We start from the raw sequence: 25,159 nt of genomic DNA on the forward strand, positions 1-25,159 counted from the left end.
GGGTTCGGCAAGTTCGGCTGAATTTTACGCAAAATTCGGCTGAACCCGAACCGAATCTGAACCCGAATGGGGAATCCCTCCCACAAGGAAACTCCGGGGGCGGAGCTTTGACATCACCGGCAGGTTGCTAAGGACGCCAAGGTGATCACTTCCTGGATTCCGTGGAATCCAGGAAGTGATCACCTTGGCGTCCTTAGCAACCTGCCGGTGACGTCAAAGCTCCGAACGCCAAACACGACCCGGAATTTTGCCCAAAGTTTGGAAAAATTTCATGTTCGTGTTCGGCATACTGAACACTGCAAAATTCGGTACGGACCCGAATTGTGCAGGTTCGGTTCGCCCATCACTAGTGATGATGGAGGAAGAACATAGGGGAAAAGTTATCCAAAATCAAAGGGCTAGGAGCATGAAAACAAAATATCCTTCCTGTGAAATATCAGTATTCCACAGCATTTAAAAGTACACTTCAACTTACAACTATTCGTTCAGAGACTGTTTGAAGTTACAATGACACTGAAAGAAATGACTTACAACATATACTTAAGACCAGGGGTGGGTTCCAACTGACCTCGCTGCTGATTTGCTCCCTCCCCGTGCTGTGTGGGCACGCCTTGTGGGCGCAGGCATGCACAGTAATGAAAAATAAACTAAAAAAATAAATTTTAAAAAGCAAAAAAAAAAAAGAAGATGGTGACTGCACCCAAAGTGTTGGAACTCGGTTTCTGCATATGTTCAGAAGGAATTTTTTAAAAAAAATTGTTTTGTTAAAGATGGCACTCAGGGACTGGATGCAAACAATCTGTTTTGGTGATATCATAATGATGTCAGCAGCGGGTCCCTACCGCTTTGGGCGAACCGGTCCGAACTGGGAGTAAACCACTCCTGCGTAAGACCATTGCAGCATCCCTGTGGTCAGGTGATCAAAATTCAGACATGTGGCTACTGGCATGTCATATGATCCCTTTTTGCAACCTTCTGACAAGCAAAGTCAATGCGAGAAGCCAGGTTCACCTAACAGTCAGGTTATTAATGTAACAACTGCAGTGATTCACTTAACAACTGCAGCAAGGAAGGTGCTAAAATGGAACAGAACTCACTTAACACCTATCTTGCTTAGCTATAGAAAGTTTGAGCTCAGTTGTGGTTCTAGGCCAAGGACCACCTGTATTTTTTTTAATAATACAGAATACCAAGGAAAACAACTCAGCAGAAACTCTGCTGGCATCCAGAATTGAAAAGTGATTCCAGAAATGTTGCCAAGCAAACTGCATGGACTTGCCCCTGTAGTCGTCAGAAATCAAGACTGACTGGAAGGCACAAATATGCCAAGGGTCGTGACCCAGCATCATGATATATTGAGATGCTGTTATCTTATCTACCTTATTTCCATATTAGCCAAAGGCTAGAACAAAAATATAAAAGGAAAGATTCCTGCAATGAATAAACCAGTAAGGTCAATAAAGATTGCTCCTGATTGTAGTGTCTTTTCTGCCAGTTTATCTTTAGACATTAATTTGCCAACTCCTTTTAAATCCAAGGTTGGGTGATTGCTGCAGGTAACAGTCGCTCCAAATGGGAAATTAATTATGCTGTGAACAGAACAATATGGAAATTAATTGCTTCCAGACACAGTAGAATTCTCCTTTCTCTTCCTTCCTTTCTTCCTCTTTCTTTCTTTCTTTCTTTCTTTCTTTCTTTCTTTCTTTCTTTCTTTCCCTCATCACCTCGAGCCTCGACTACTGTAACGCTCTCTACATGGGGCTACCTTTGAAAAGTGTTCGGAAACTTCAGATCGTGCAGAATGCAGCTGCGAGAGCAATCATGGGCTTCCCTAAATATGCCCATGTCACACCAACACTCCGCAGTCTGCATTGGTTGCCGATCAGTTTCCGGTCACAATTCAAAGTGTTGGTTATGACCTATAAAGCCCTTCATGGCACCGGACCAGATTACCCAGCGGCCAGTTAGGTCCCACAGAGTGGGTCTTCTCCGGGTCCCGTCAACTAAACAATGCCACTTGGCGGGACCCAGGAGAAGAGCCTTCTCTGTGGCGGCCCCGGCCCTCTGGAACCAACTCCCCCCAGAGATTAGAATTGCCCCCACCCTCCTTGTCTTTCATAAGCTACTTAAAACCCACCTCTGCCGCCAGGCATGGGGGAATTAAGACTTTTTTCTCCCCCTAGGCCGTTACAACTGTATACATGGTATGTTTGTATGTATGTTTGGTTTTTATATATTAAGGGGTTTTAATTTGCTTTTAGTATTGGATTTTATTGTATATTGTTCATGATTGTTGTTAGCCGCCCCGAGTTTTCGGAGAGGGGCGGCATATAAATCCAATAAAACTTGAAACTTGAACTTGAAACTTTCTTTCTCTTTCCCTCCCTCTCTTTTTCTTTCTTTCTTTCTTTCTTTCTTTCTTTCTTTCTTTCTTTCTTTTCCCTTCTTTCCTTTTTTCCTTCCTTCCTTTTTCCTGACTTATAGCTTAGTCAGTAAAAGAAATAGTGAGGACAAAATTCCACATTGGAAGGCAACCCATTCATTCAGTTTGATGTTTTCCAGTTTGTCCCATTTCCTGATGGGAAGCTGCGCGCAGGGGAGGGGGGGAGATATCATTTGAAAGAGAGCATAAAAAACATGGGGCAACAGTGACTCTGGATTGGAGCTTCCATCAATTTGTTGCATTACTAGTTGAGGGAAACTTTTGGGGGCACCCGTGATTCTTTCTCCTTGCCTTCCCGTATTGCAGCAAGTTGCTTCTGGGGTCCCAAATAAGTGGTAGGTCTTAAGAGAAAGGAAAGTAGGTGGGAATGTATTTGACCTTTAGCTGTTGACTTGGATTTTCCTCCTTCCTGAGAGATGATGTATATCACCAATGAGAGGAGACTTTCCCCATCACTGTAAAAGAAGCCATTAATGAAATGTCAAGGTTGAGTTCCATTCAGAAATGGGTGGCATGTTAGAAAGGGGGATATTGGTATTATATACCATAGTGTTATGACCACAGCTGTCAAAGCATAATGCAGTTTTCCACCACCGTGAAGGAGAATAATCAGTAAATAAGTAAGGGAGGAGGAATAAAAAGGCCAGGGCTGGGGAAAACTATGCAAAATAAATCTACCTTGAAGAAAGAAATGCTTGCGAGGGGAGGCTGCAAAGAAAGGAGAACAAAGAAGGCTTTCTGAAGAGCAGGTGCTTGCTTTTTTAGTCACCTCCAATGGAAATAGCAAATAGGGGGAAAGAAATTTGTTTTCACTGTGTGTTCCCATGCAGGGAGACAACTTTACCTGTTGATCTTATGACCTTCTGTTAATCAGTGGCATGATACTAGTATAGTGTACGTCGGGTAGATTGGAAAAACTTTGCTGTGGGCAAAGAAGTCCCTGTGTTCTTTACTTTATTCATCTGTGGGACATTCATTCCATAGAATAAACTATGCGAATATATTAATATTATACAGGATGGGTGTAAATATGCAGCGGTTTGAGATTGTGGAGTCAGAAGGAGCCCTCACTTAAATGACCACAATTGGGTCCAACAATTCTGTTACTAAGCAATGTGGTTGTTAAGCAAGCTGTCATGTGAACACAGCTTGCGATTTTACTGGTGGCTTCTTTGGGGGCTCAGCTTGTCAGAAGAGGTTGAGAAGCCCACAAATGCTAGTCACATGACTGCGGGTTGCTGCGATGGTTGTAAAGCTGAGGAATAATAGTAAAGTTACTTTTTCAGCATTCCTCGTAGCTTTGAACAGGACAACATTAAGGAAGGCCTGCCCGACCACCTGCCTGCCTAATCTGTCTATCTAGTCTATGAGGACTCAGATTGTGGTGGGAATGTGCTGACTGCAAACTGCTTGGCAAAGGCTGTAAAGTCCTGTGAATAATACTCGTTTGTTTAAGGACATACAAACATTAAGGGTTTTTGTGAGTTATAGCTCACTTTATCAGATGTAACAGAGATCTTATGGAAGTGTTGTTGTTATTGTTGTTGTTATCATCATCATCATCATCACCATCATCATCACCATCATCATCATCATCATCACAGTCATCCAGATGTTCATTCTGGGTTTGACATTTTTGTCTACCTATTGAGTCCTTACCAAGGACCTGGGAAAGGCAAATCTGGATGTTTGATGGTGTTACAGATATCATTGCAGGATGGAAGCAGTTCCAAGTAAAGCCACTTTCTGCAATTGACTGATGGCAAATTTGTCAATAGCTGTGGAGTAATGCTCCAGTTGTTTTGGGACTGCACCCAACATGCCTATTAGTATTAGTACTATCCTTGCTTGCCTTTGCCATAGCCGTTCTATTTCTATTTGTACATCTTTGTACATCTCCAGTTCTTTCATCGTCATCATCATTGATCTAACCTGCCTTCTGCATTCCAAGGAATCTGCAGGTGACTTATAAAACATTGAAACTCAAAGCAGTACATAAAATAACAAATAGTTGCAGACTGAATGGTTTTCTATAGACGAATGCTGGTTCCAGTTCAGTTTTCTTTTCATATACTACTTTTGCTCATAAAGTGTCATGCCAGAATAAATTAATCATTGGGGTAATATAGTGTTATTGATTTTTCCCCACCACCAGGATATAATTTGGATTATTGTAATAAAATATCACGAGCAATAACTAAAAACACATTCAATTAGCTTCTTTGCTGTATATTCTCTGCATGAAATATATATATGGTATATTTCACAGTTGCTCTAGAGTTTTCTTTTTTAATTTTCATTTAGTAAATGAGACTAATTGAAATGTTTCAATTTTTTGTTGCAAATAAATGTCAGATTTCAGAAATAATTATTATAATAATTCAGAAATAACAGTACTTAGTTTAAGTGGTTTCTAGTAGAATTATTTCACAGGTTGTTGGACACAATTCATCATATGAAAAGTAATTAATAAAGCTATGAATGTTTGGATAAAAATCTTTAGAAACATCCAGACTGGTACACTTTTCAATATTTGCAAGGTAAATATTTGAAAAGCAGAGGCTTTATTTGCCCATAGAATTGATTAACCTATCTCTCTTTTAATATATAACCCAGGGCTGGAAGATGTTAAATGGAGAAGTCTGTGTGACAAGGATAAATAGCTGTTCACATTGTGGTATTTAGGCTGAGGAACAAAAACTCTATAATGAGCAAAAGCATACAATTTTAAAAGAAGTCCCTAGAAAATTGCCTGGGTATGTAATATATACATCAGCAAGCAACCATGCCATTTTCAAAACCTGAAGATCAAGAAACTGAAACTGTGCATATAGGTCATGGAGTTGTCATTATCATCATAATTATCATCACAAACTTAGGTGGTCAAGTGTTTACATTGTTTAAAAACACTCTACCATTTTTACATATTCCAAGGATTCATTAAGGGCTTTCCATAAAGGGCTTTGGTACCATTCCCAACTCAATACCATGCCCCAACAATCACATACCAGCCTCCTCCTGGTGCAGTTAAGGCAATTTTCTTTTCAGTAGAAGAAAATATTTGTAGTTCAGGGTTGAACTACTCTTTAAGCTTGGTACTTTTCTTGCAAATGTTTCATTACTCATCTAGGTAACAGCTCTAGTGCTAGAAGGACTAGGCTTTGCTGTTTATATGCTACATCTTGCCCTATCAGTGGTGTTGTGGTGGTGGGGAGATATTTTTGCTTTCTTCTTGATAGTTTCTTGAATAGATTGTTTACTATTTGATTGTCTGAAAAGATAATCCCTTTATTGGGATATTGTTACTGCTTTATTTTTGGTCTGATATTGATCTTTAGGCAATAGGACAATAGTCACAATGATGCACTTACAGACCTCCTAGGAATGGGGTGAGATTGACTGTAGATAGTCTAAGTTAAAGTTTTTGGGTTTTGGGGAAGAAACCACAGAGTCAGGTAGTGCATTCCAGGCACTGTTGCTGAAGTCGTATTTTCTGCAGTCAAGTTTGGAGCTGTTTACATTAAATTTGAATTGATTGTGTGCTCATGTGTTGTTGCAGTTGAAGCTGAAGAAATCATTGACAGGTGGGACATTGTGGTAAATGATTTTGTGATCTACCTTTAGGTCAGATCGAAGGTGATGAAGTTCTAGGCTGTGTAAATCCAAAATTTTCAAATCTGGTGGAATAAGGTATTCTGTTGCGAGCAGAGGAATGAGGAACTTTTATTGTGAAATATTTTTGGACTCTCTCGATTGTATTGATATTTGATAACCAGTGCGGGTTTCAGATGGGTGAGCTGTATTCAAGAATTGGTCTATTAAATGTTTTGTATGCTCTGGTTAGATTGATATTGCCAGAGAAGAAGCTATGCAAGATTAGATTAATAACTCTTAGTGCCTTTTTGGCAATGTTGTTACAATGGGCTCTGGCACTTAGGTCATTAGATATGAATACCCCAAGGCCCTTGACAGAGTGAGGGTCATCTATAAGGTTGTGTCCTCCAAGTTTGTATTTTGTGTTCTGATTCTTTTTGCAGATGTGTAAGAGAGAGCACTTATTGGTTGAGATGTGAAGTTGCCAGCTATTTGACCATTCTGATACATGATGGTCTTTTTGAAAGATAGCAGTATTATCAGTGGGTGTTAATCCCTGCTTGTCTGGGAATTAATTACTCCCAAAGAAATATTTTGGTCTTTTTGTTTCTTTTTTCTTTTATTTATTTATTTTCTTTTATTTTTATTGAATGGTGTACAAATGTTGTTTACCTCTGTGTGCCTGATGATTTGTCCGAATACCAGGCTTCCAGCAATTCTCTAATGCTTTTGGCCTTAGCTTGGTCTAAAGGTGCTCAATTTTCCAGTTAAAACTATGATTAAATCCATGTGTTCTGCAATAAAGTAGTGTTCATCATATCTTCTAATTGCAAGTTGAAGTTTATGGGTGCCTTCTGCTATTCTGTTAGTTTGACCTACGTAGTGACTGTTACAGCCCACTGTACAGATAATGAAATGTTTGCAAGAAAACAACCAAACTCAAAGGGAACACAAAGAGCTCCACTTTTTCTTTTCACATGCAAACTGAAATGCTAAACTTGCAAGGACTAGGGATTGACAGCTTTTCCATTGGTAGGGAGCCCCACCCAAACTGCCACTGGCTTCTTGACTAGTCTCACTCTCAACTGTAAAGTATACTTCCCTGCTTGCTTGTTCTGGTTTCTAAGGTGCCCCCCTCCCTCAGCCAGTCAGACTGGTTTTCTATTTTTTTCCTTCCTTCATGCAATTTAGCCTAGCCAGATGGGGGAGGGGGCACTTTTGCTGGAGGCCAGTTTCTTTGCTCCCTAATTGGTTGGCTCTGGATGTTCTCAAACAGCTGTAGTGAGTACCAATATAGGCCATTATGACAGTGATTGGACGTGAGCTCACGGGTTGACTGTCTCTGTGTGGAGATATTATATATGGGCTGAAGTCTCTAAGTTGGTCCTTTAAATATAGCCTACAAGTTGACAAATGATCTAGCAAGTCCTTTTGAGAGTTTAGGACCTGTGGCATGTTTAGGTATCAGTAGAAGGGATGTTACTCAGATGTGAGGAAGGGCAGCCAAAAGGAAATGGTCTACTGAGGTCTCTAATTGCCCTTAATAAGTATCCTAGACAAGGGGGGCTTCCCTTGCAGAGATGCATACCATAGAGTTAACACTTTCCTTCCTGCATTAGGAAAGGAAGTAAAGAAACTCATCTCATCTTCTCCAGGATAACTTTTATGCTAGCTAATGTAACTACGGTAACAAGCAGATAGCCTATCAGCTTCATATTTGCATCCCTAAGATTAGCATTTTCAGTTCAATAGAGAAGTGGAATTTGTGCCTTCAGGGAACCTCTCTGGCTTTGTCGGATCGCAGTCAGGATAAGATTAAACAATTATCACAGCTCTAGTTAAGGAAACTGGTTTATGATACATACCTAATCTGATTTGTTAAGCATAAATACACAGGTCACATTCTCTCTGGGATAATTTTTGGCCAGAATTAAACTATGCCGGGGCACAAATTCTAGTTTTTATTTGAATGTGGATTGATGTGATTTCTCATTCAACACAATACACAGAACAATTCACTATACAGAGTCCTCCAGATTCTGCAATGCAGCTTAAATATATTGGTATTTGCATGTGTGTATGTGTGTTTTCATGGAAGTTTGTACAGTAGTGCGTATTTCTTAAAAATAATTCACATATACCAATGATTGTATTATATCACAAAAATGCCTGTGTACATTAAGAAAGCAGTTATGGAAAATATTTGGATAATTATGCGTCAAAAAAATTATGAATATATACAAATTCCAATGGAAACTTTTAAAAGAAAATAAATTCAAAGGACCAAATTTGACATGCTTGTAAAAAAATGAGAAACAGCAATTCAAAGATTTGCATTGCCCAAGGCCATCTTCTCCCCCACTCCCTTTTTTTCTGATGTCTCTTTCATTGTCTTTCAAGTTGCAGAAAAAGTACAGATCTCTTACCATCCAGAGATCCAAGCTGATCTATTGTTTTAATATGGGCCAAGAAACCTCAAATTAACTCAGAAAGCACCCTGTGTGAGTCTTGCACATGGTCTGGAGTTTAATTTTGATTTTAAATTAGTCTGGCATCACAGATCAGATCAGATCAGATCAGCAGGAAGTGACAGGGAGGACTACAAAAGTTCTGAATTCATATTTTGACTGGTTGACATGCTACATTATATTACTAGTGTGGATGTGTGAAATACATTTGCCTTGTGTACTTCCTTTGCCTCAAGCAATTCATATTTAAGCAGCAACTTTAGAAAGAAACTTATGTGGTACAGGTGCAGTTTTGCGTTTTCGCTGTATATAATAGCTATTCGAGGCACCTGTTCATGTTTGATATACAATAAATGAAACCTGGGTTCCTGGGGTGGACAAACACCAAATGCTCACAAAGTAAACAGAAATTGAGACACGTATGAGTTATACTAGATTTTGAACTGGGATGCTTGAAAAATATTGTACAGAGTGATACAGTTTAAGACCAAAATGGGGGGGAAATGGAGGGTTTTTTTTAGCAGCATCTGCAGCCAATGTTTATGACATTTTTATTATCTGACTTTGATGGTTAGTCACCCAAACATTACTAAAATGAAATAATCCACAGTGTTCTGCAGGGAAAAAAAAATATCTGTGAAGTATTTAATTGGTTTGTGCCTCTTTCAAACAGCCTTGTGGTAACTTGGAAGCAAAAAAATCTCAGAAGAGTACAACAGAAAAAAGGGAAAAAAAGCCCAACCAATCCTTATCTGATTGGTGACAAACAGATACAGAGGTCTTTAAGATTGCAGTACTATATTATGGAAGCAGTTATTGTCCTGTGCAGTTACTATTTATATGCAAGGATCTTTAGTGATGCAGCTGTGGCACAAGTGAGCCTGATGGAAATTCTCAGCCATTCATTCATTCATTCATTCATTCATTCATTCATTCATTCATTCTTGTTTGTTTGTTTGTTTGTTTGTTTGTTTGTTTGTTTGTTTGGCTTTATATGCTGCCCCTCTCGGAAGACTTGCAATTTATAAGCCATGTCTTCTGAATGTTGGTGGCAGATACAGAATCAGGGATGGGTTCCTCCCAGTTCAAACTGGTTTGCCCAAACCGGTAGTAACCCGCTGACATCACCAATCCAGTTCAGTCAGTGCGATCCATGGACGCCGCAATCTTTTTTTTTTTTTTAAATTCTTCTGAGCATGCTCAGAAGCTGTGTTTCTGGAACTGTGCATGTGGTGTCCATCTTGTTTTGACTTTTGAAAAAAACCCTGTTTTTTTGGTGTCGCACGCCCAAGCAGGATTGTATGGAAGCGAACCAACAGCGAGGTAAATTAGAACCCACCCCTGCACAGAATAATAGTTTCAGAAAGTTATTGGGTTTCCTTTATCAGCAAGGGCCTTCCGGTGGACATGGGAGATGTAGAAAGTTGCTTTGTAGCAGCCAAAACTAGAGAATTTTCCCTGAGAAGAATGTTGATGTTCCCTGGATAGCTGGATGTGATCAGGAGAAGCTTGTTTGATATTTCCTGGAAATGTTTTAATTTGGATTCCTGCACTGATTAGTGCGGGAATCCAAATTTTAATGAACTTTTCCAAGTCTGTGATTGGCTGGTATTAGGAAAAGAGCCTCCTCTACATGATATGATTGAATTCTTTATTGGCTAAGTATGATTGGACACAGAAAGAATTTCATTCATTCATTCATTCATTCATTCATTCATTCATTCATTCATTTATTAGATTTCTATGCCACCTTTCTTGAGGTGACTTGTCTTAGGTAACGTATTTTTGGAATATAAGATGTCCCCCCCCTCCCCAATAGAGGATGCAGCCATTTTTGCTGTCCTGAAGCCCCACCCCACTGCCTGCAGGGAGCTCTTAGATGCTGGGGAAATGGCAAAAATGCCTCTGTTTTTTGTGGAAAATGGGCTGGTTTTTGCCCGTCCCCCCGCCCCCACAAAAATGGGGTGGGGAAAGGGTCTGGGGAGCCAGTAGAGCACTCCTGGGGACTAGGAGAAGGCAAAAATTTCTCCATTTTGTGAAAAAAAACCCAGGTAAAAAGCAGTCAATTTTTCACAAAAATGGGGGCATTTTTGCCATCCTCCAGCACCCATGAACTGTCTGCAAACTCCACAGATCCTTTACCCATTTGGTTTTTGCGAAAAAATGGGTAAAAAATGGCACATTTTTTTTGCAAAAAAAGGGGCTGTTTTTGCCTTCTAATAACCTCATCTAGCATGACTGTAGGAGGAATTCTTAGAGTTGAAATCCACTAGTCTTAAAGGTATCAAGTTTGAAGGCCCCTGGGTTAGGGATTAGGGGTGCAAAGATCTTCAAACTTGGCAAGTTTAAGGCTTGTGGACTGCAACTCCTATTCCTGAGCTAGCATGACTGGCAGAGGAATTCTGGAAATTGAAGACCACAAGTCTTAAAGCTGTCAAGTTTGAAGTTTGTAAAAAGTGTACATGGTTGTAAAAAGTATATATGTTTGTAAAAAGTATTCTGGTACACTGGTATTTTATTAAATAATATATTACTGCACCATTTGGTTCAGAATACTTTTTTCCTTGTTTTCCATCTCTAAAATCTAGGTGTGTTTGAAAAATACAATATGCATATGCTCTCAGTGTACATAAGGAGAATACATTCATTAAGAATAAAAAGATACAACACTAGTGATAGTCAAAGGTTACTAGTTGTTCTGTCGGGCTCTCTGTTAGAATCCTCCCAAAAATTCACAGGTACAAATTTCAGACACACACACGTTTGAAAATTCAAAACAATGTTCTTTATACTGAAAATTCACTTAAACCAAGCCCTCTTTTGGTATAGCAAAGATCACTCGTCTCCAAACAATGGTAATTTGTACAAGTCCCTTATCAGTTCTGTGATACTTAGCTTGCAGCTGTGAGGCAATTCACAGTCCTTCTTTCACAAAGTGAAACACACTTTGCTCTGGTTTAGTTTCAAAGCGGGGAAAAATCAGCACACAAAAAGTCAAAGTCAGTAAAACAGTCACGAAACACAACGATCAGATAATCCTCCACAATGGCCAAACCCACAGGCTGCTCTTTATAGCTGCCTCACTAATTACCACAGCCCTACCCAACCACAGGTGGCCTCATTTTCTTTGATAATAATCTCTCAGTTGTTGTTGCCTATGCATCGCTCTCCTCATGTGTGGCTGTATCATTAACTCTTGTTCTGAATCCAAGGAGGAGCGAGAGAATTGATCTCATTCTGAGCTGTCTGCCCCACTCTCCTCCTCCCTGTCACTCATGTCTTCTTGATCAGAGGAGCCTTCATCAGCAGATTCCACGGGGGAGGAGGGGGCAAAACAGGCTTGCAGCATGTGGATGTCTCCCCCACATCCACATCCTTGGGGCAGGAGCAGGGCCAGAGCTAACCACAACACTAGTAAGCTATCAAATCATACTAGGAAACAAATAAATATAAATATAAATTGAAAAATATAAGCAATATGGTTATAGCAATAAGTGGAAAGAGATAGATACTACTAAGGAAGAGAAGAATAATAGCAAAACAATCTTAGTAAAGTATTTGACAGTGTTGTGGAAATTAGTTGTTAAGCAGAGTGATGGCATTCTGTCCATTTGTTCTGGTATGCAATGCCATAGGGTTTCCTGCTTGAGAAGGGGGTTGGACTAGAAGACCTCCAATATCTCTCCCAACTCTATTATTCTATTATTCTAACAGGTGGAAGTTAAACACCACTGTATTCCATTATTTTAGACAAATTAATGAAGAGTAAAAGGAAATGACTTGAATAGAAATGAACATCTTCCTAGAGTCCAAGATCAGAGTCCAAAGTTTAGAATAGCTAACTACACTTTGGGAATACAATACACTTTCATTAAGTATTCCACTACTTCTGTTGCCATCTCTGAACATAGCAAACCTTAAGGCTTAGACATGGGATTTAGCTATTATATGCTGTAGATGGTTTCAGGATGTTTCTTTTTAAGGAAAAATTCTAAATGCCATTGTTGTGAGTAGCCAGCCAGTTAAATTATTTGTGGGTGTAGTTCCTTCTAAAAATTTACATCCCAGTAAGATGTGCTCTAAGCTTTCAATTTCACCAGAAGCAAAGTCTATGGGAAAAGGTGATAACATCTACTATTCACAATGAGGATCCGAGAATTCATTTTGGGACAATTACCTGTTCATAAACATGTCAAGACTGTTACTTAATTTATAGACATTACCTAATGAAAGATAAATTGCCTGATGAGCTCTGTCTCGTACTTTCTGAATCTCTTAATTTGATCCATTCAAGCTTAGAACCCAGGTGGTGGGTATTTTGCTCTCCTGTATAGCCTAAGCCTCTCCAGTAGGAGGCAGAAACAGCTTAGCTTTGCAGTGCAGATCCCCCCCTAATTATCTACGTTTTCATCAATAACATTGTGAGGCTAATGTTGTTAAGATTATGCTACATACTCTGTTCTTTTGCTCTTTTTATAACCAAGTGGCATTTCTCTCCTTTTCTCACTCTCCCTCCTCTCTCGTATAGGTATGAGAGCATTAAGCTCTGAGGTCTACTGACGGTATGCCATTACTCTGTCACAGGCTGGCTGTAGCTTTTGTTCAGATCCTCCTAGTTTCAGGCAACTGGATTTTAGCCAAGAACATCAACTTCTATAACGTGAGACTTCCAGTAGACCGTAAGTAGATCGTTCCAGTTCTTTGGCATCGGTAAATAACCTCTTTCCAAACATTTCCAACCATTTTATGTTAAGCCCTTCAAACCTTTTTAAAAGGTTATTTTATATTGCAATTATGCATGGGCCTAAAAGCAAAACATTAATTTGACTGTCTTTGGTGATAGTTAATTATTAGGTGGAATGCCTGATTAATGGCCTAAAATGTGCACCTGGGTGTTCATCTGATTAAGTTATAATACCCCCCCTTTTATTGCTTTCCCTGTGTGCTTCTAATACTTTTGCTGGGTGCACAGTTTGCAAAGGTTCTGAATCTGCAGCAATTCTTGAGCTCTGCAGTTTTTGTCCTGTTTGTCCTGTTTGATGGAAGGCGCATCAGAAAAAGCCCAGTGCATGCTACTTCAGTGAAGTGTTCAGCCATTTGATCTGTTTACTGGCAGCAGTATTAGTATTTTTATTTATTATGCATCAGTGTTTAGGTGCACAGCCAGACCTATTTTCCCCCGGCCACGATAGCAGAGTTAAAAGGTAGGTTGAGCAGAGAGAGAGAGAGCAATTGAATTGAAGTTACAGGGTGAATTTCCATGGGCTAAAAACCCTGCCTCTAATCCAACACTTTAACTGGTAGTATATAGAAAGTTGTAAAGAGCAACATGTCTCATATGATTTACTGGAAAGGAAAAGAAGATATCCCACAATGGAGTAAGCCTTAGCAACTTTAAAACGCCATGATGGCTGGGGAGTTCTATGAGTTGAGGTCCACACCAGTGATGGGATTAAAAAAAAAAATTCCTATCAGTTCTATGGGTGTGGCTTGGGTGTAGCAGGGAAAGGATACTGTAAAACTTCCATTTCCTCCCTATCAAATAGATGGGGGCGAGGCTAGTCAGAGGTAGTATTTACCGGTTCTCTGAACTACTCAAAATTTCTGCTACTGGTTCTCCAGAACTGGTTAGAATTTGCTGAATCCCACCTCTGGTCCACATGTCTTAATGTTTCCATTAAAGGGGCCCATGGACTAAGCAAATATTGGACTTAACTTCTCACCCCTTGCATCAGATGCATGTAGATTTTAATATTGCATATCAGCAGAACACTTGGGCATGACACATATTTACTTTTTTGTCAAAAGAGGACCAAAAGAGGCTTTTCCAAAAGGCAACTGGACTTTCTTAGTTTTCCCCTCCCTCTTTTTCCAAGGGGAAAAACCCAAGCCCAGTTGCCTTTTGGAAAAGCATCTTTGGAATAACCATGATCTGGATGATTGAGAATCTCTATAGATATTCCTAGGTCAAACATGCTCAGTTTGGATACTCTCCAGAGGTGTGGTTTTAACATCCCAGAATGTTTAGTTGTGGCTTTCCTGTCAGGAATTCTGGGAATTGAAGGCCAGATATCTGGACAATGTTCATGTTGTGGATCTGTTCTAGGTTCACTTGAACCAGTCTTCTAACACAGGTGTGGGTTCATCCTGGTTCAGAATGGTTCGCCCAAGCTGGTAGCGACCTGCTGTGATGTCATGATGACATCACCAACCTGGTTTGGTCAGTGCCGGTCCATGGGTGCTACCATCTCTTTTATTTATTTATTTTCAATTTGGGGGAGGGGAATTTTTATTTATTTTTTCTTCTGAGCATGAGTAGAAGCCAAGTTACTGGCACTGTGCATGCGGTCGCCATCTTGTTTTTGGCTTTTTTTCTGGATTTTATTTTTTGGCACTGCGCATGTGTGTGTATCCAAAGCATCATGGGAGGAAGTGAACCGGCAGCGAGATAAGTAGGAAACCCTTCATGGCACCAGACCAGATTATCTCAGGGACCACCTTCTGCTGCACGAATCCCAGCGACCAGTTAGGTCCCACAGAGTGGGCCTTCTCCAGGTCCCGTCAACTAAACAATGTCGTTTGGCGGGATCCAGGGGAAGAGCCTTCTCTGTGGCGGCCCTGGCCCTTTGGAACCAACTCCCCCCAGAGATTAGAATTGCCCCCACCCTCCTTGCCTGTCGTAAACTTCTTAAAACCCATCTCTGCCATCAGGCATGGGGGAACTGAGATATTCTTTCCCCCTAGGCCTTTATAATTTACACATGTATGTCTGCATGTATGTTTGGTTTTTATAATAAGAGTTTTTCTAGTTATTTTAGTATTGGATTGGATTGTTACATGCTGTTTTTATCATTGTTGTTAGCCGCCCCAAGTCTACGGAAAGGGGCGGCATACAAATCCAATAAATAAACTCCCCTGTTCTAACACGAGGTAAAGTTAAAATCAAGCTAAGCAAATTTTGCACCTTTAAAAAGACTATTTTTTGCTTAATCACTTGAGGAGTAAATCCAAGTGAACTTAATGGGGCTTAGCTCTAATAAGTTTATGCTTGTGTTAGGGGAAAAATGTTAATTGAAGATAGTATATTATAAAATAATTCCCTCCTGTTTGGAGACTAATTGAGGGGAATAGGAGAATTTGGAGTCATCAGAGTATAGTATTTAACATTTCCCTCCTTTCATTTAATTTTAAAGCTACTCCATTTCCAAGCAGCTTCAAGTGCTTTACTTGTGATGATGTTATTGACAATTTCAACTGTAACAGATGGGCTGAAGATAAGTGGTGTCCTCAGAGTAAGTATATGGAAAGCATTTATTTTAACTTTTCCAATTAACACAGTCATATTAAGGGCGTTCGGTGGTTAGCAGGATTTAGCAATCCAGAGAACTAATGGCTTCTGGAATCAATAACTGCTTTCTTGGATTCACCTGAATGTTACATGAGATTAACCATAAAGGTGAAGCCTAACTATACTCCACCTGTCAGATTTATAGCCGATTGTATGCATATCTACAGTATCCTTTTGAGATGTCAATATAAAGTTTAACGGCCAGTATCTATCTCATATGGCTGTTCCCTTTCTCCTCTTGTTTTGTTCAATTGTTCACTTGAAAGGAGAACCCTTTCTCATACGATCCAGAGTAAGCCAATATTAAACAGAAGTGTATTTACCAATAAAGAATATTTGTAGCTCAGGATTGAAATGAGAGATTCTTGGTGCTCTAGTTTGTTTTCTTGTTTGGTTGTTTTCTTGCAGACGTTTCATTATCCAAACTAGATACCACCATCAGTGCTGGTAAAGAGTGGGATTTGCTCTCAGTTTATATTCCCAGTGCCAGGGTGTCAAATTGGCGGTCCATGGGCCCTATGTGTCACGTGTAGACCAAACCCATTCCAGCTCCGCAAAGGGAAAGAAACATTGTGATACATCAAGTGATGCCAACGAGATAATTAACAATAATAATTTATTAGATTTGTATGCCGCCCCTTTCCGAGGACTCGGAGCAGCTTAAAACAATAATACAATATACAAATCCAATGTTAAAAGCAAAAAACAGTTTTAATGGCGATGAGTTTGACCACCCATGCTCTATTGGCTTGCCCTATCAGTATTGGTGGGGGTGAAGTCCAAAACACTTCTCCACCAGCAATCAGCACCCAGATGAACATAGATTAACTCCAAGATTAAGATCAGACAAGCAGTCAAATAAACAATATCCCAACCAAGGAATTGCCAAATTAGCTAACAGGAAGCAGCCCAACCAAAGAACCTCCAAAACCACTCCCACCAATACTGACAGGGCAGGCCATAAACTGAGAGCAAGCCCTACTCCTTACTAATACTGAAGATGTTACCTGCTTGGCAAGGATGAAATCCAGTAGGTTCTGACAGGTTCTGGAAAATGGGTAGCGGAAATTTTGAGTAGTTTAGAGAACTGGCAAATACCACCTCTGGCTGGCCCCAGAATGGGGTGGGAATGGAGATTTTGCAGTACCCTTCCTCCAGAATTGGGGAGGGAATGGGGATTTTACAATATTCTTACCCCCAGGAGTGGGGAGGGAATGAGGATTTTGCAGTATCCTTCCTTTGCCATGCCCACCAAGCCACGCCCACCAAACCATGCCATGCCCACAGAACCAGTAGTAAGAAAATTGGATTTCACCACTGCTGCCTGGGTAATGAAATGTCTGTAAGAAAACAACCAAACTCAGAGAATACCAAGGACCCCTAGAAATTGATTGATTAATTGATGTGCTGCACATCCTGTCAGTAGAATATAAATTTAATACATAAGTTCTGACATTGATGGGAATGTAAATATAAACTTCCCAACCTGAAGCCCAATAGCCCCGAAAAGTTCAGTCCCAGAATTCCCAGCTATTAGGACTATGGGTTTCTCCTCCACCATCTGTCCATTGTATGGAGCTGCAACACAGCAGCTTTCCTTCTGGGTGGGAAGGAATTTTGCCAAGAGAATGTAGGAAGGGTGGATTATACATATTGTCCAACCATTAGAGGGGGAGGATCACTTGGGGGCTTCATAGAATTCCCATCAGCAATTATAGTGGGTGGTTGTACATAATTTCCACAATTTGGAAAAAAATCTGCAGTCAATGGAAAGCTAGGGCACATATTGATGTGTGCACAGTCATCATTTTCAGAAAGGAAAAGCATCAGGAAATGTACGCCCTAAGGTTAGAGAATACAGGAAAATAATACATGAAATGTTCCAGTCAAGAAAAAAACTTGGCTTATGTGTCAATAATTCCAGAGCACGTATTCAGACGTTAGTAGGATTTCGATGTTTAGTGAAAAACTAAGTCAGCACATCTGAGCTTATAAAATATAATTGTAAAACAATCCTGATGTTCTTTTTTTGCTTTCTTTTCTTTCTCTTTTATTATTTAGACACTCAGTACTGTTTAACGGTCCATCACTTTACTAGTCATGAAAGGAGCCTCTCTGTCACCAAGAAATGTGCTACCAGGGAAGAATGCCATTTTGTTGGCTGCCATCACCACAGAGGAACTAGTCATACAGTAAGCATTACATTTTGATATAAAGCTGACCCTTAGAACAAAAGAGACCCCTCTCTGTTGCTGTAGATGGAATCTCCCCATGGAATACTCGGCAATGTTGACAGATAGCAAAAAAACAAGGTTGGGTCTCCCTGAGATTCATGATGGATTCAGATGAGTCTGGGGTTTCTTCCTGCATTATCTATCTATCTATCTATCTATCTATCTATCTATCTATCTATCTATCTATCTATCTATCTATCTATCTATCTATCTATTTTATTTATTTCTCTCTCCCTCCCTTCCCCCTTGGTGCTCTCTGAGCTGGTTGTTTCTGGCAGACGTTTCATTACCCAACTACATAACATCATCAATGAAAGATGTGTGTTCTAACCCCAGCTAAGGTTTAAAGCCAGTTTGGTGTCTTTGGGCCCATAACTACTTCTCAACCCTAGACAGAAAGCAATAGCAATTTTAAAAAAATGTTTCCAAGAAATGACAAAAACCTGTTCAGCGAGTTGCCAGGAGTGAAGTCTAACTTGAAGGCACAAAGCCTACCTTCCCTTAGCTGATACTTGATGATCCCGACACTTTTTCAGCATTGGGTGGCAGGCCCCTACTTGCATATACATCCAAACTGAAGCAGATTCTCATGAAGAATAAGAAACAACAGAACAATGATGCTAACATGGAAACCAGATCTTGTAATAAATTCAGATGCCTGTTTTGCTATCACATTTACCGTATTTTTCAGAGTAAAAGATGCACTGGATTATAAAATGCATCTTAGTTTTTGGGGAGGAAAATTGGGAAAAGTATCTGCTTACCAGGTATTCATCTGGCTAACATTCTTAAGTCTTGTCAGCTTCAGCACATTATTTTATCCCCTGGTTAAGGCTTAAAAAAACTTTATTTGAGCATGCAGGACCTTGCAAGTCTGTAAGAGCTGGGAACATCATTAGAATCTGGAAAGAAACATTCCAAACAAGTAGAGCAATGGAAAAAACCCTGCAAAGACTTAGAGCTTGGAAAACATTCTTTGCAGAGAGTAACAATGAAAGAGTTTGCAAATCGGTAAGAGCTGGGAACATTGTTAGCACCTGGCTAGGGCTGGAAATAAACATTCAGACCAAGTAGAGAATGAAAAAAAAACCCTAAAAAAAGACAGGGTTTGGAAAACATTTTTCTCAGAGAGTAACAATGAAAGAGCTTGCGAGCTGGTAAGAGCTGAGAACATCGTTAGCACCTGGTTAGGGCTGGAAAGAAACTTATTTGGAGCAAGTTAGAGCAATGAAAAAAAATCCTGCAAAGACTTAGGGCTTGGAAAACATTCTTTGCAGAGAGAAACAGTGAAAGAGCCTGCAAGTTAAGAGCTGGGAAGATCATTAGCAGCTAGTTAGGGCTGGGGGAAAAAAAAGCTACATTCAGAGTATAAGACGCACCCAAGTTATTAGCCTCTTTTAGGGAGGAAAAAGGTGTGTCTTATACTCTGAAAAAGACGGTACATCAATAGCACCACCTTAGGTCCCAACAACTTCACACACAAAATTAGAAGTGATCTTCTAATGTGACATATGCCTTTATCTGCCTGCAATGTCCTTCAGGATTCAGTGTAAGACAATTGGGATAAGCTTTGCACAGAAAAATTAATGGACACAGATATGACATCAGAACTCAAAACTAGTAATGTCAGAGCATTCTAGCCTCCAATTATAAATTGCAAACTAACCAATTTGGAAAAACAAATGAACTATACTAGCTGAATTGAGCAAGTCGTAGCTGAACTCATATACATCAAAAGTATTCAAGCTGTCAGCAAGCATGATGGGTTTTTAATATATTACAGATTGTTAAATTTTATATGGTGCATATAACATATCTTACATGTAGCTTGCATCCACACTCCTTTCTCTTTCCCCCCATCTGCTCAATGAGCTGCAGTTTATAAAAGCTTATGCCTTTAATAAGTTTGGTAGTCTGAAAAGGGGCTTCCTGACGCCTCCTGAATTTTGGTTGCCATAGACTAACATAGTTTTCTTCACATAATGCCTGCTTTTTATATCTCAGGGTTAAAATTTAGGATGTTTGCCAGTACTATTGCTAAAAAAATTCCCTGTTATCTTCACCATCTACAGTACCACAAAAGTACTGCAATCTTGTTAGCGATTTCACAGTTCTGATGGCATAAATATTAAGCAAGTGTTCTAAAACCAAAGACAACAAGGAAAAATTGGGGCCTTCTCAATTTGTGTTGTAAATTTAAAATAGGGAGAAACGTGCTATTGAGTTGCGATCTAAGAGTTGAATAAAAGCAACTAAATACAACTCAAATTTATTTAAGAATTCACTTCATTTCACTTTTGACAAAGTCCCTCGCCAAAGGCTCCTAAAAAAGCTCTTCAGCCACAGAATTGGAGGATAGGTTTTGTCCTGGATTGGTAATTGGCTAAATTGTAGGAAGCAAAGGGTAGCAATAAATGGACAATTCTCTGGATGGAAAGAAGTGAGAAATGGTGTACCAAAAGGTTCAGTTTTGGGACCTTTACTTTCTAATTAATTCATTAATGATATGGATGTAGAAGTAAATAGTGAGGTAACAAAGTTTGCTGACGACACTAAATTGTTCCAGGTAATGAAAAGTGAAACTGATTGTCGGGAGCTCCAGAAGGATCTCTTGAAAATGAGTGAGTGGGCAACAAAGTGGCAAATGCATTTTAACCTAAACAAGTGCAAAGTTATGCATATCGGGGCAAAGAACCCCAATTATACCTACCAACTGATGGGGACCAAGCTTTCTGAGACAACCAAAGAAAGGGATCTTGGGGTTTTGGTGGACAGGTTAATGAAGATGTCAACCCAGTGCATAGCAGCAGTAATAAAAGCAAATTCCATGCTTGGCATGATTAGGAAGGGAATCGAAAATAAGTCGGAAAGTGTTGTATTGCCTCTGTACAAATCAATGGTGAGACCACACTTGGAGTACTGTGTAGAGTTCTGATCACTGCACTTCAAGAAGGATATAATGGAACTGGAAAAAGTGCAAAAAAGGGCAACTAGTATGATCAAGGAAATGGAACACCTCCCTTATGAAACCAGGTTGCAACGCCTTGGTCTCTTCAGCCTTGAAAGACAGCGTTTAAGGGGTGACTTGAACAAAGTGTATAAAATCATGCATGGGATAGAAAAGGTGGATAGAGAAAAATTATTTTCTCTATCACACAATGTTATGTCCCTGGCAACAGCAGGGGGAGCTATTTTGGAGGGAATAGCATTTCATTCCCATTGGTTGTTTATGGAGTATAAGTAACCTGTCATTGTGTGGAAGTTCTGTGTTGTGTTAAGAAGTTAATAAACGTAAGTTGTACCTGCCTCAGCTGTCCGCTTGGTTACTACATTGGCGACGAGGTAATCCACACTCGGCCGGTCCATCAATTCCACATTCCTATGGACAAATACTGGTAATTAATTATGTCGACGCAGATAGTTTTTCCCCCTTTCAACCCTCAAGGAGAGTTGTGGGAGGCATATCTTGCTCGCTTTGAATGCTTTCTCATTTCTAACGACTACAAAGACCTTTCTGGGGATCGGAAACGTGCGTATTTTTTGAGTTTTTGCGGGACTGAAATGCTAGAGACCTCTCTCTCCCTTTTTGCCCCTCACTCTATCCATGATGTTCCCTGGGATGAGTTCCTCAACACGCTCCAAAATCATTATGCCCCCCCGCCTTCTCGTAGCGCTCGGCGTTACCTATTTTATCATCGGAACCAGGCAGAGGGGGAGACCATTAACCAGTTCGTCGCTGCCCTCCGTTGCGCGGCTAAATCTTGCGAATTTCACGATTTAGACGACTACCTGCTAGATCGTTTAGTATACGGAGTTAGAGACACCCGCCTACGACGCCGTCTATTGTCTATAGAAACATAGAAACATAGAAGTCTGACGGCAGAAAAAGACCCCATGGTCCATCTAGTCTGCCCTTATACTATTTTCTGTATTTTATCTTAGGATGGATATATGTTTATCCCAGGCATGTTTAAATTCAGTTACTGTGGATTTATCTACCACGTCTGCTGGAAGTTTGTTCCAAGGATCTACTACTCTCTCAGTAAAATAATATTTTCTCATGTTGCTTTTGATCTTTCCCCCAACTAACCTCAGATTGTGTCCCCTTGTTCTAGTGTTCACTTTCCTATTAAAAACACTTCCCTCCTGGACCTTATTTAACCCTTTAATATATTTAAATGTTTCGATCATGTCCCCCCTTTTCCTTCTGTCCTCCAGACTATACAGATTGAGTTCATTAAGTCTTTCCTGATACGTTTTATACTTAAGACCTTCCACCATTCTTGTAGCCTGTCTTTGGACCCGTTCAATTTTGTCAATATCTTTTTGTAGGTGAGGTCTCCAGAACTGAACACAGTATTCCAAATGTGGTCTCACCAGCATTCTATATAGCGGGATCATAATCTCCCTCTTCCTGCTTGTTATACCTCTAGCTATGCAGCCAAGCATCCTACTTGCTTTCCCTACTGCCTGACTGCACTGTTCACCCATTTTGAGACTGGCAGAAATCACTACGCCTAAATCCTTTTCTTTTGAAGTATTTGCTAACACATAACTGCCAATACAATAGTCAGATTGAGGATTCCTTTTCCCCAAGTGCATTATTTTACATTTGGAAACATTAAACTGCAGTTTCCATTGCTTTGACCATTTATCTAGTAAAGCTAAATCATTTACCATATTGCCGACGCCTCCAGGAATATCAACCCTATTGCACACTTTAGAGTCATCGGCAAATAGGCAAACCTTCCCTACCAGACCTTCCCCTATGTCACTCACAAACATATTAAAAAGAATAGGACCCAGAACAGACCCTTGTGGCACACCGCTTGTAACCTGACTCTGCTCAGAATACTCGCCATTCACAACAACCCTCTGGTGTCTATGCTTCAGCCAGCTGCAAATCCATTGAACTATCCAGGGATTAAGTCCAATCTTCACTAATTTATCTATCAGCTCTTTATGTGGAACCGTATCAAAGGCTTTGCTGAAGTCCAGGTAGGCAATATCCACGGCACCACCTTCATCCAACACCTTTGTGACATAGTCAAAGAAATCAATGAGATTAGTCTGACATGATTTGCCTTCAGTAAAGCCATGCTGATTTGGGTCCAATAATTTATTGTTTTTTAGGTGCTGATTTATCCTCTTTTTCAGTAGAGTCTCCATCATTTTAACGACAACTGATGTCAAGCTAACTGGCCTGTAGTTACCAGCTTCTTCTCTACTGCCCTTCTTGTGGATAGGCACAACACTTGCCATTCTCCAATCCTCAGGAACATCTCCTGTTAACAAGGATTGGTTAAACAAATCAGTCAGGGGGGTAGCAATGACAGATCTGAGTTCTTTAAGAACTCTGGGGTGGATGCCATCTGGACCCATTGCCTTATTTATCTTTAATCGTTCAAGTTCTTCTAAGACATCGGCTTCTAAGATCACTGGAGCTGAATCCGTACAGTTGGAGGCAATGCTATATCCCTCTATAGTATTATTTTGTAAGGTGTCTTTTGAGAAAACTGAACAGAAGTAGCTATTGAAATGGTCAGCGATCTCCTTATTCCCATTAATGCATGTATTTTTCCCGGTACTAAGCTTCGTGATGCCGCAGTTTTTCTTCTTCTTATCACTAATATATCTGAAGAAGGTTTTATCCCCCTTCTTTAGAGATTTGGCAATTTCTTCCTCTTTTGAGGCTTTAGCAGCATATATTATCTGTTTCGCCTCCTTCTGTCTCATTTTATACACCTCCCTATCAGCTATACTTCCAGACTCTTTATACCTCCTATAGGCAGCCTTTTTTTCATTGACTATAGTCCTTACATCATTGCTAAACCATAGCGGTTTCTTCTTCCTTTTACCTTTAGTTATTTGTCTTACATACAGTCCAGTGGCTTTTAAGATGGCCTTTTTAAATACAGTCCACTGGGTGCTCGCTCCTGCCATTTTATCCCTCCCCTTTAATTCATTATCTAAATATTCCCCCATTGCATTAAAATTTGTTTTTCTGAAATCCAATACTTTGGTTGCATTATAGGATTGCTCACAATGAGTTTTTACATCAAACCACAAACATAGATGGTCACTGCAACCTAAATTTTCTCCCACCTTGACATCTGAAACCCAATTCCCATTCGTAAAAACTAAATCTAGAATATTCTCCCCTCTAGTTGGTGTCTTAACCAGCTGTGCCAGAGCTGCTCCTGTAAAGGCCTCTACTATATTCTTACTTTTGCATGTAAGGGCACTGGGGATATTCCAGTCAACATCTGTCTATGACAGATTTAACATTTTCGACAGCATTGAAGGAGGCCAGAGCCGTGGAAATGTCCACTCAATCTTTGGCTGATATGGATTTGCCGCCTGTCACAGCTGCCACGCACAGCACAGTCGTATCGCCTCCGTTACCAGCAGATATTGAGTCTAGTTTGAAGCAGGAGGAGGAAGAAGTTCATAGGCTGGCCAGTTTACCGAGGGCCAGGCAAGCCCCACAGGGAGAGCCCCGCGGCGCTGGAGGAGTGCGTAGTCCTTGCGGAGGTTGTGGTGGCGACCACCTCCGGGCTAATTGTGGGTTCAGGGAGGCTTATTGCCGCCGCTGTGGCAGGCAAGGGCATATTGCCCGAGTGTGCCGTTCTCGAAGGAATTCGTCCAACGTTCAGTCATTTCCTGGTCGGGATTCTTGGCCTCCGCAGCAGAGGGGGTGGCAGAGGGAGCCGTCTGGTCGCCGAGACTATTGCAATGCTATCACGGATTCGTCATTCAACCCGTCAATCTTCAATTCGTTCCCTGGTCGCCGGGATTTCTGTAACACCATCCGGAATTCGTCGGTCGTCCCGCCAATCACCAATTCGTCACAGTCGGAGCTGCAGGGAGATTTGTCACTTGCTTCTAAGATCACCGTGTTCGTGCGAGTGGGCGGTTCTCTGTGCCCCATGGAGATCGACACGGGATCGTCAGTTTCTCTGATGTCCTGGAGCACCATTAAGCGCCTTTTTCCCCGATTGTCAAAGGAGCGGTTGGGGCCGTGTCCACTGTTCCTGAAGGACTACCAGGGTCGTTTGATTCCTACTGTAGG

At 40.5% G+C, this 25,159-nt stretch overlaps 1 protein-coding gene across 2 annotated transcripts in view; it reads left to right on the top strand.

Annotated features, from left to right (window-relative positions):
- LYPD6B (LY6/PLAUR domain containing 6B) overlaps window positions 1-25,159 on the top strand; it is a 110,320-nt gene that overhangs the window by 72,386 nt on the left and 12,775 nt on the right. For both annotated transcript variants that reach the window (XM_070737096.1, XM_070737104.1), the window contains 3 exons: window positions 13,034-13,184; window positions 15,699-15,797; window positions 17,915-18,045. In XM_070737096.1, coding sequence (XP_070593197.1) covers window positions 13,070-13,184; window positions 15,699-15,797; window positions 17,915-18,045 — 345 coding nt within the window. In that variant the 5' untranslated portion in view covers window positions 13,034-13,069. The remainder of the gene's footprint in view (window positions 1-13,033; window positions 13,185-15,698; window positions 15,798-17,914; window positions 18,046-25,159) is intronic.

The sequence above is a fragment of the Erythrolamprus reginae genome, chromosome 1 (assembly GCF_031021105.1).
Source record: "Erythrolamprus reginae isolate rEryReg1 chromosome 1, rEryReg1.hap1, whole genome shotgun sequence".
Taxonomy (NCBI): Eukaryota; Metazoa; Chordata; class Lepidosauria; order Squamata; family Dipsadidae; genus Erythrolamprus; species Erythrolamprus reginae.